The sequence below is a fragment of the Vipera ursinii genome, assembly GCF_947247035.1.
Source record: "Vipera ursinii genome assembly, chromosome: Z".
Classification (NCBI taxonomy): Eukaryota; Metazoa; Chordata; class Lepidosauria; order Squamata; family Viperidae; genus Vipera; species Vipera ursinii.
In genome coordinates this window covers 105,496,867-105,508,713 of record NC_139517.1, presented here as the reverse complement: position 1 = coordinate 105,508,713, position 11,847 = coordinate 105,496,867, and the positions used below count along the sequence as shown (strand labels likewise).

The window sequence follows — 11,847 nt, the reverse complement described above, 5'->3', positions numbered from 1 at the left end:
CGCTTATACCATGCAAAACTCCTGTGCCTCCCCCCTGTGCCTCTGCCTCCACCTGCTGCTAGTACTGCCACAAGGCGAGGCAGGTGGTGGGCTGGGGGTGGTGCCACGTGCACAGCCCCCGCACGCTCAGCTCCTGCCGTCCAATCACATCTTCCAACGAGCTTGCCACCCGCTGCCCCACCCACAATGGCCATGGGGAACAGGAAGGGCAGGGAGCCCCCATCCCCAAGATGCAGCTGGGACTTCTCGCCCCACCCAAGTCCAGCTCTGAAACTGCCTCACATGACCTGAGTGGGTCGGTGAGGCTTCTCCAACGGATCAGGCCCTGGAGTCTGCCCTGGTCCCACCCCCCACTGCCTGACCCCTGGATCCCCCTAGCCCCCCAGGCTCCTGCCCAATAAGAATGTTGAGCTGGCCATGCACCACCCCCACCACCCCCAGGGCAACCACAATGCTGGGGCTAACTTTGGGGTAGGCACACCCTTACAAATCATGCTAGGACCTATTTTCTCTTTGGGTCTTATTTTCAGGGAAACACAGTATTTATTTATTCCATTTCTGCCCATATGAGCCAAGTACTCTAGGTAGCTTACAGTTCTAAAATTATGAAGCAGTTAATTAAAAATAATTTTAAAAACCAAAAAAATACATAAAGCAGCCAAGATACTTAACCAATGAGCAATGAAGTCAAGAAAGGAGCTCTTAATATCTTCAAAGCCCAGATTCAAGTACACAGCGAAGCTTTTAAAGCCTTACAAAACACCAGCCGGATTGGGGGCCATTCTAATGTCAGAGGAGAGAAAAGTCCATAAGGCAGGGCTACAGCAGGAATGGTTTACCTTCTAATTCCTGCAAGTCAACACTTTTTGGGTGATGGGATCTGCAGCATGCCCAATCTGCTGGATAGAATTTGATGGACTCTTGAAAATTAGATGGTCCCTCGGGTAATCAGGTCCCAAGCCATGTAGTGCTTTAAATGTGACAACCAGCACCTGGAATTGCACCTAGAAACACACTGCAATCCCACAGAGACATTTCTTCAACTGAATCAATTGAAAATGATTTAAATTAATTTGGAACTCATATCTATTGTTTCTGAGTGTCATGATATCCTTGTGGTGAAGACACTCCCCTCCCACTTGGAGGGTTGAGAATTCAATCTTAGATAGCAGGAGATGCTTCAGGTTATTTAAAAAGATTTTTTTCATATTCATTGTTGTTCAATCACATTCAATTCTGTACGACGTTTTGCATTTTGATGCCCAGTGCAAGTTGCCATGCATCATCTCTCTACTATCAACCCTCATCCCACTGTTTCTGCAGTATAAAGTTTAGCGATTCTCCCTTTTGTTTTCTCTAGAAAAGCTGTTTTACAGATATTTTCCTACGCTAGTTTAATTACCAGTTGAACATTTTAAAATATTTTCTAAAATACTTAACATATACACTTCTAAAATCTCAATTAGAAAGCATTTGTCAGGTTTTATTAAATTAGGGGTTGTAGTATGCACCCAATTGTAAGAACAATACACAAAGTACATAAACAAGTCTATAAAACCACTATAAACTAGAACAGATTATAATGCCATTTCATAATCATGGGACTAATTACACAAGCTATCAAACTGAACTCTTCCTTCAAAATTTCAATAGCCATAGCAAACCACATGCTGGATCTCCTAGCCATATGATCTCTGAATTTCCAGAGCAATCCAAACACACAGGAGGAGGGCTGCATCAAGGATATTTAGCGATAACATCTTTTAAAATGTTATGAATCTTAGCTAAGAAAAATCTGTGGGTCTTTTATTGAAACAATTAAACAAGTCCTCCACTTAACTCATTACTCTTTAGAAGCCATTTGCCATCTGAAAAGGCTCATACTGGATTAGCAGATGTTACAGTTACAAATGTAAACTGCAAGTTTATTGTTCTTAGCAAAATAACTCTTTTGTACTAAAATGTAATCCTGCCCCTTAGAAATTAAGAGGGAAGTCTAACAAGAGTGTAAAGGAAATGATTCAGAGCCAGCGAAGTCAAGGGATGTCTGGAAAATAGAAAAACCCTAGAAGATAAAACTATTCCAAGGAAAGAGATTTTCCTTATAATGGGAAGGAATTTCGTTTTCTAATTTTAATAATTTTATGAAAAATCAGTGTTGGTACTTAGCTCATTAAGGTTTTGCAAAAAAAAAAAAAAAACCACAACCAAGGCCACAGATTAACAATTGAATTTTTATTTGTAATTATAGAACAGGGGGGTGAAACTCGCAACGTCACATGATGTGTTGCTACGTATCATGACTTTTTTTTTCCATTGCCAGCAATGGGGTGGACACGGTTTTGGCATGATGCATCCGGCCCATGGGCCGGCAGTTTGATATCCCTGCTAAAGACGGTCTAAACAAAGGCTACTGTCATTTAGCCAGTCATATTTCTTGTTCTCAAATTGATCAGGTGACTGGAATCTCGTTCATCACCAAAATGAAAAATGACTCAAGGCAGTTCATCTTTTAGACTGAAGGGAATGGGAAGCTCACTTTGTGGGACATGAAAGTATGACTACAATAAATGATTATCTCTAAGGTTATGCCAAAAAAAATAGCAGTGATGAACCTTTGCTATTATGTTGTCTCAACAATTAAGCAATTGGTGCTTAAGAAAATAATTCTGTCAAAATTTAATCTTTAATGAAAAAAAATACTTGTCAAGATTCCACATATCCAAATTATGATTCTCAGCAAGGAAGAAAATAATCCATTTATTATTGAATATTTTTTTAATTTTGATTTGCTATATAATAAATACACTATACTACTTGAATAACAGATTACTCATGCATGTTAACATGTATAGTAGTGTGTAGGTATATGTTTATTAGTACATATTGAAAAGAGATATTTGGCAATAATAATATAAACAAAAATCATAGCGCTTTTTTGCAATTAGGCTTTTATATATCCTTTATACAACTCAGGATATTAATATGCAATTTTAAATCCTTTTTTGACTAATAGGTAAGCTTTTAGAATGGTATAACATCCAATAAATAGTATTTATCATTTATCACCAGCCATACTAAAAATGATTTTTGCTTCATTTTCAAAAAAGCTACATAGATAAGAGTCAGATTTTTAGAGAAAAGCAGCAGAGATGTTACTCATCTAAGCATATTTAGTGCAAATATCAATCTATTCCCCAAACTATGATATTCTAGTACAGGCCACAACCCTTTAGATAGGTTTCTGGCAGAAAACCTCCTGAAATGAGAATATAATAGTATTACCTGATATTTTTATAGTTCTTTATGTTTCAGTGAGGCTCGGACATTGGGACTCCCAAAACAGGTTGTACCCTAAGGCAGTATAATTCAAATAAACTCTATGACTGAACAAGCGTGAAACAAGTGAATACTATGATATTTAAGACAAACTTAATCTACTGTGCAGATGCTGCCATATAGCTCACTTCCTTATTCTTTCTGGCTGAATGAGTAGGTTTATGGATGCAAACTCACATTTTACCTATTCTACTATGGCCAAACAGGAATTAGTTTTAATACAAATTAATTCATTGGTTTTCTTTTTTTAAAAAAAAAATTAACACTGAAAAAGTGTTCATTTACAATTTCTCAGTGATACCAGTGTATAGTTGCAAAGAAAAGTAAGTTTGTTTTTAGATACAGTCAGTTGCATATCCCACATTCATTCAAAATATTGGATGAATACAAAGTCTCTTCTTAACATCAGTTTAATGAAGGGGATCGATCTGAGGTCCAAAGTAGTTCTATATAGGGCCATTTTGTCTGCAAACAGCGCTTGATTGGTGTATCATCAGTTTGTAGCATGGGGTCTTCAAAGCCCATAATTACTGCTGTACCTTCCACATACGTGACCTGTCAAAATAGAATTAACACATTTAATCCTATATAAATTGAAATAATAAATAAATCCAGTTGCAAATAAACGTTATCAGAAATAGCCATTTTACACATGTAAGATATCTCAAGAGCCAAAGCATTGCTACAATATATTTTTGGCAGTATAAAAAAAGTTTAGAACTGTTAGGTTTGTCCCTTATTAAATGAGTTGTACTAATCAGAAACAAGCCTTTGAACTATGGTGCTGGAGAAGACTCCTGCAAGTCCCTTGGACTACAAGGCAATCAAACCGGTCAGTCCTAGAGGAGATCAATCCAGACTGCTCTTTAGAAGGCCAGATCCTGAAGTTGAAACTTAAATACTTTGGCCATCTAATGAGAAGGAAGGACTCACTGGAGAAGAGCCTAATGCTGGGAAAGCATGAGGCGAGAGAAGAAGGGGACGACAGGGAATGAGGTGGCTGGATGGAGTCACTGAAGCAGTAGGCGTGAGCCTAAATGGACTCCAGAAGATGGCAGAGGACAGGAAGGCCTGGAGGAACGTTGTCCATGGGGTCGCGATGGGTCGGACATGACTTTGCAACTAACAACAACAAATCAGAAACAAATGGCCGATCATCTACATCTTTCAAGTATATGCCTTTGAATTTGATTAGCCCTAAGAATCAAAATGAATGTATCATCTCATATGATAACACCCAGGGGTAGGGGCTTCTCAGTGGGTGCGCCTGCCCTGTGGAACCAGCTGCCTGCGGAGCTTAGGACTGCCCCCGACCTCCGTTCATTCCGCCGGGACCTGAAGACCTGGCTCTTCGAGCTCTCTGGCCCAGGCTGAGAATTTTTTAATTTTTAATTTTAACTGGGTTTTTTATTTTTCTCAGGGTTTTATTTAATCTTTTTTAATTTGTTTTAACGTTTGTATTGATTTTCTTTTAAATGCTCTGTAAACCGCCCTGAGTCCTTCGGGAAAGGGCGGTATATAAATCTAAATAAATAAATAAAATAAATAAATAAATAAATATAGTAATGATATTACCTACTGTATACATGTAGATCATCTCATATGGCAATGGAAAGTAATCAGCGGTGTATACGTGGCCATTTTGGCAACCCCTGAAGCACCCAAGAACCACTACCCATTTGGTTTTCTTCAGTTACCAGTCAGAGCCCACGGGCCATCTCCACCCCCACCTTCATATGTGCCCTGGGGGACTATCTATTGCAAAGTTGGCTAAAATCTATGACTTTCTTTTTCTAAGGAAGCGGCATCCAGTAATATTACAAGACATTCTTATACCTTTTCATTACAGTTAGACTGCTTCAATCCATTGTAGTGGTATACAGCAAATGATTCTTGAACCTTTGGGTCCTAAGAAGAAACATAGGGCAATCAATTTCAGATCATACACTAATTGCATGCAGAATATTTCTTTCATTGTTTTGCATTTTTGACCCCTCCCTTTTTTTTTTGCTTTTTACTACGTATGTATTAATGGGAGCTGGTTTGGTTTAGTGGTACCAGGTTAGAAAACAGAAGACAGTGAGTTCCAGTCCTTCCTTAGCCAGAAAACCAGCTGGGTGATATTCAATGTCACAGAGTTGTTATTGTGGAAAAAATAGATGGTGTGTAGGATATGTTTGCCACCTTGAGTTATTTGTAAAAATAATAAAGGCAGGATATAAACAAGCAAACAAATAAACACAGGTAGCCCTTGACTTCAATCACAATTGAGACCATAATGTATATTATTAAGCAAGGTGCTTGTTAAGTGAGTTCAGCTCAATTTTATGACCTTTTTTTGCCATGGTTGTTAAGCAAATTACTGCAGTTGTTAATGTTAAGTGAACCGTGTGCTCATTTTGCAAATTCCCCAATTGACTTTGCTTACCAGAAAGCCAGCTGGAAAGGTCACAAATGGCAATCATGTGACCCTGGGACATTGCAACCATTGTAAATACCTGATGACTGCCAAGCACCCAAATTGTGATCACATCAATGTGGGGATGCTGTGTTGGTTGAAGGGGGAGAATCGGTTGTGAGTCACTCTTTTCAGTGTGGTTGTAACTTTGAATGGTCACTAAATGAATGGTTGTAAGTCAAGGACTACCTGTAAATATACTTCCAATGATTTATAGTAAATTAAGATTGTAATACTATGACATTTTCTATGAAATAAATTTCACTGTGGAAGGAAAAAAGAAGACAACGATCAGCAGCAAAGAGTATAGACTCAGTGAAAGGGATGACGAGGAAACATTGTGAGACTTGAAAGAATAGGTCAGAGATAAATTGTCATGGCTAAAATCCAGGACTTTCTGGAAATTCATCAAATGAGCTAAAGCAAGACAATGTCTCTGTATTAGCACTGGCTCTATTGATTTCAGGATTGAGATTTACTCAATATTTATTTACAAACGCTCCTTCAGAGGAACACAGAAATATGGTATTATTACCTGTTCAGGGAAAAATTCTTGAAGAAAGGGACCTAGTAAGATGATTCCTAGTCCTTCTGGATCTAATTTTGTTTTCATGAGATTTACACTGTTAAGATGAAACACATAAAATATGGCACATTCATATTTTTGCATAACTAAATGCTTTATCTTTAAATGCCAAAAACATAGCAAATGCAAAGGAATGGCATTTTGTTGCCAAAATAAGGTTATTTATAAATCTATTTAAAATCAAAGCTACAACAATAATAAAGGCTCCATATTAGGTAAAGTTTTTTTCCCCAAAAAAAGATTGCTGTCTAAATCCTGGGATTATACAGCATTAACGCATTATCACCTTTCCAAATGTCTTGCAGAGGCCAGCCCTAATTTTATTATTTTGGAGGATGCAACAACAATATGCTCTAAACTGTAGCAGGATGGAGAAAATAAAATCTAAAGTCTATCAATACAGTATAGTGTACATTCAAATTCCTTGAAAGAAACAGGTTTGTTTTACATAAGTAATATTGTCCCATTTTATTTATCTATTTTATCTCCCAATTTATATAACTGCCCATTTCACTTTTACATGTCTTCAGACTGTTTACAGTAAAAAAGATTAAAAACACAAAGTATGTAAGGAAATAAAAACAAAAAGCAATTAGGCATGATCTCACCCAGTCATGTCAAACACAAGGCCCGGGGGCCAGATGCGGCCCGCAAAGTGGTTTCATGTGGCCCGCGAAGCCATCCTGGAAACAGTAAGGGAACGGCCCCCGCTGTCTTGGTCCTGGCCCAGGGTGGCCGGGAGCCAATGTACAATTTTGTGGTGGTCATCTATGCCATTCAGTCTTAGCTCCAACTGAAAACAGCGAGGGACCGGCCCGTGCCGTGCCGGCCCTGCCCCGTGGGCGCGCGCTGGGGAGGTATCACCCTTTGTGAGGAATGAAGAAATGCACCATTGCCTGGAAGTGGCCAGCACATGGCCCCGCTTACTTCAGGCAGGCTAGGGGCTGGGCAGTGTTGTGCTTCTCTTCAGTTTCATGCCACCTGGCTCAGCGTCTCGGCACTGTGAGGAGAACACCCCGCTGCCTGGCAAAACCGGGCAGGCTGGGCAGCATTACACAGGTAACATCGACTCACGCTGCTCATGGCAACTCCTCCCACAGAGCCCACCAAGCCAGATATGTGAAGTAGGCGAAGGCCATGTGCTGGCCACTTCCAGGCGATGGTGCATTTCTTCATTCCTCACAAAGGATGACACTTCCCCAGCTGTGTTTCTTGCCTGTTTTTCTCCCTCCCTCATCTCAAATATTTTCCCACCACTCTGTTCTAAGGAAGGAAGGAAGGAAGGAAGGAAGGAAGGAAGGAAGGAAGGAAGGAAGGAAGGAAGGAAGGAAGGAAGGAAAGGGAGGGTCTGAGGGAAGTCCTACCTTAGTCCTGCCCTGCTGCCCTTTCAGCATCCCCTTGCCCCTTCCTCCTGGCCTAACCTGGGGGGGTCTCCCATCCTATTGCTAAGGAAGCTTTGGATACAAAGCCAGGTCTCCTCACATGGAGAGGGAGTGCGCCTCCCTCTTGATTTTGCCCTCCTACCCATCATGAGCAATCTGGCTAAGGAGAGCAAGCACAGCAGCAGCAACCTTGAGGAGGAGGTAAATACAGCTGGGCACCCCCTTGGGGAAGTGGGGCTGGGCTTAGTGCCACGCATGCTTGAGGGCTGGGCTGGGCATTTGACCTCTGCGCCACTGTCCAGTCCCCTCCCCATATGGCCTGAGAGGAACAGTGAGGCTCCTCCAGGGGACCATGCCGTGGCACTTCCCCAGTCCCATCTCCTTCTGCCAGAGACCCTCAGATCTGTCCCACTCCTGCCCAGGCCCCCATAGGCACCCTTGACACGAATGATGTAGAGCTGGCCACACCCACCCAGTAGGCCATATGCATTCCAGCCATGCCCACCCAGTAGGCCACACCCACCCGGGCCCCTGAGGGCAACCGCAATCCTGATGCGGCCCTCAATGAAATTGAGTTCGACACCCCTGATCTAACCTATCAACCATGTAACCAGGAGCTCTAATCAACACACAGGGCTTGAGGCTGGAGCACAATGCCATGTTTCCAAGACATTATAAAAACAGGGACAGGGCCAATCTAAACTCATGAAGAATTTTGTCCCAAAGAACAGATGCCACAGCAGAAAAGGCTATTCTTCTGGGACCTGCAAGCTGACATTCCCTAATTGTCAGTACCTGGAGCATGCCCTTCCTGTCAGATTGAGTAGAACTGACAGAAATAATTGGGGAGAGGTCAAAAGCCATAAAGGGCTTTAAAATTGGCCACCTCTAGAAACATACAGAAAGCTAATGGAGCTCATGAAACAGTAGTGTTACATGTGCTGAATGATGTTATATGCGCTGTGCAACTAGCACAAGTAATGCTCTGTCACATTTTGCACCACTGTGAAATTCTGAATATACTTCAAGAACAGCCTCAGATAAAGTACATTGCATAGTCCAATCTAGAGGTGATAAGGGCATGAGTAATCATGGGCAGGACCTCCTGATCCAGGAACAAGCACAACTGTTACTGACCCCCAGATCTGTGCAAAAGCCCTATTAGCCAGAGCTTCCATCTATTCTTTGAGCAGGAGCCATGAGTGAGTCCAGGGAGATCCCCAGATTGCACACCATCTTATCCAAAACCAGGAGGTCCAATAATCCAGAGCCACTCAGTCTTGCTTGGGTTAGGCAGAAGACTGTAGCCCTCATGGCCTCCAGGCATTGAGAAAGAACTTCCATAACATCACTCATTATTTTTGGTGTAGAGATATAAGGTTGAATAGAATCAACATACTAAAGTTACCTCACCCAAAACTATTGGATTACCTCACCCAATGGCTTCGTACATATGTTAAATAGGAAGAGTAATTACCAAACCCTAAGCACGTCACAAAGGAAGGGCTGTCAGCTGGATATCTTCCTCATCATCAACACTGACTGGAACTGACTCAAGAGGAAGGAAGAGAATAGCACAATATTGTGCTGTCCACCCCCAACTTCTGGATCCAGTCTAAAAATTAGCCTTGGTGGAGCAGTGGGCTAATGCCTCCTTAAGTAACACCAGCTGCCTGCAATTAGTGCAGGTTCGCATCCCACCAGGCTCAAGGTTGACTCAGCCTTCCATCCTTCCGAGGTAGGTAAAATGAGGACCCAGATTGTTGGGGGCAATTAAGCTGACTTTGTAATAATGCCGCTTGGGGTGTGTATGAAAGCCCTAATAAACAGGCATATACATAGAATGAAGGCTACTGCTAAGCTTGTAAGCCGCCCTGAGTCTTCGGAGAAGGGCGGGATATAAATGGAATTAAAATAAAATAAAAAAATAAAATAAAAATACCATGATATTATCAACTGCCACTCGAAAGTCAAGAAGAGCAAGGATGGACACATGAACCCTCATCCCTTTCCCACCAGAGAACATCCAAGGTGTGAATGATGCCATCTCAATCTCATATGCAAGGTTCAACCTGACTGAAAGGGGTCACTACAATCTGCTTCTTTCAGAGTCTTCCAAAGCTACAAAGCAATCACCTTCTCTACAACCTTCTCTAGAGGTCTGCCAGTGTATTATGCAAATTTTTGCCAACTGTTGATTTGAGTAATTTGACCATTTCATGTATGTTTTGGACATGAATATTAGAAATTAATTCTTTCACATTTTATAACCAAGCAGTATGACTATCTCAATTAATTGTACAACTCACTAATCATCTAACCTAAATTATTCATAGCACATTTGCAGTATAAAATGGATGACTGATCCATTATTGTTCAGTTATTACATACAAAACAGCATTAAGCATTTCTTCAAAACACACATGTAATACAATGAAAATAGCCTGTTCAAACATTATAATTTGGGTTAAAATAAAAATAAAGCCACATTTTGGACCAAGTAGCTCCCTTACGAAGTAATATATTTCTGGTTTTGTAGTTTCAGATACATAGATAGAACCTATGACTCTATCCCTTTCTCTCTGTAGACAACTTCTGAATTCTATTCATAAATGTCTCTGGTGATAGGAAGCTTCATAACAATACATGGAAATTATCTGCACAGGTCTCTTTATATTTGTGCCTTTATTTTAACTCCAAGAAAGGCTAAGGTGTCTTTGCAAAACTAAAATATGAAATGGACAAATTTCATTGACTTCTTTTAATAGATACATATTATATTATAGAAGAAATTCACCTGGTATATCATAAAACTTTATCCCCCACAAAATTACCATAGTGATTTGATATCATAACCACAGGCATACTTACTAATACTTACTAATACTTACTAATCAGGATCTGATACAAGATCCAGGGCCCTCATTACATCTTCTAGAAGAGCATCAGGTATAAAGCCATTATCTGAGAAAAAAGTAGTTTAATTATCATTTCCACATGTTTTTGTTGACTGATTAGCACTGATACTTTTTGAGTGGGAAAAAGTCAAACTTTATTCATATGTAGGTGTGAAAGGCAATCTCATCAAGGTGCTCTCATGCAGTTCAGGAAATTTTCCACTTTTCTAATATCATACTTTGGGCAGGGTAACTATGTCTATTACAGTGTCACAATCACTGGCTTAATGCCTCAAAATGATGGAGCTTTTGAGCCTAAAAACCATAAATTGACATCTATGCATTCATAGTTCCAGAGAATCAGGGATAGTTTAAGGCAGTGGAAGGATACGGACTTGTACTGGGTCCTATAAAAGTGGAGAACGCCTAATTTGGGTACTTATTATGTCCTCACCTCTGATCCCCCTGCTGCTCAACTTATTGCAATTGCAATTATGGATGTTCCTGCCTTTTTTCCTGACTGCATAAGACCAAGCAATCAACAGATGAAAAGCAGGGCAGGGTGTATGAGTGATAACAGCAGATGATAAGTAACTATCATTGAAGCTACACTGTCTTCCTGTTTATCTAAGTGTCCATGGTTTCAGACAAGAGCTTCCCCGTTCTCAGAATCTCATAAAGAACAGGCTGAATGCCAGACATTCAGTAGATGGCAGAAAAGAGATACAGAAGTGTCTTCATTCTCTAATGTGTTTGAATTTCTGCATCCCAGAAATGACAATCTTAGGGAAAAAAAACCACAAAAATAAAAAGTCCCATGTGTGTCTATGTACAAACATATAGAGATTTGGAAAGAAAAACAACGAAGTAGTGGTGGATGAGAAATGTCAGTGTGCGTATTTATTTATTTGTTTATAGTATACGATGTACTATGCTCCTCTAGAGGGCCTCCTCAGGGTCCCACCAGTCAGGGAGTGCCGGCGGGTGATCCCCAGGGGGAGAGCGTTCTCAGTGGGTGCGCCTGCCCTATGGAATCAACTGCCTGTGGAACTCCGGATCGCCCCCGACCTTCGCTCGTTTCGCCGGGACCTAAAAACTTGGCTATTTGAGTTAGCCGGCCTGGACTGAGGGGTTTTAAGGTTTTAAATTTTAAACTCTTTTGGGGCTATTAATTTAATTTTATTT

The 11,847-nt window shown here is 40.7% G+C and overlaps 1 protein-coding gene across 2 annotated transcripts in view; it reads right to left on the bottom strand.

Annotated features, from left to right (window-relative positions):
- Positions 1–2,266: 2,266 nt before the first annotated feature.
- MINDY3 (MINDY lysine 48 deubiquitinase 3) overlaps positions 2,267–11,847 on the bottom strand; it is a 41,171-nt gene continuing 31,590 nt past the window's right edge. For both annotated transcript variants that reach the window (XM_083376503.1, XM_083376504.1), the window contains exons 13-16: positions 10,657–10,729; positions 6,333–6,420; positions 5,176–5,247; positions 2,267–3,894 (exon numbers count right to left, since the gene is read on the bottom strand). In XM_083376503.1, coding sequence (XP_083232629.1) covers positions 3,745–3,894; positions 5,176–5,247; positions 6,333–6,420; positions 10,657–10,729 — 383 coding nt within the window. In that variant the 3' untranslated portion in view covers positions 2,267–3,744. The remainder of the gene's footprint in view (positions 3,895–5,175; positions 5,248–6,332; positions 6,421–10,656; positions 10,730–11,847) is intronic.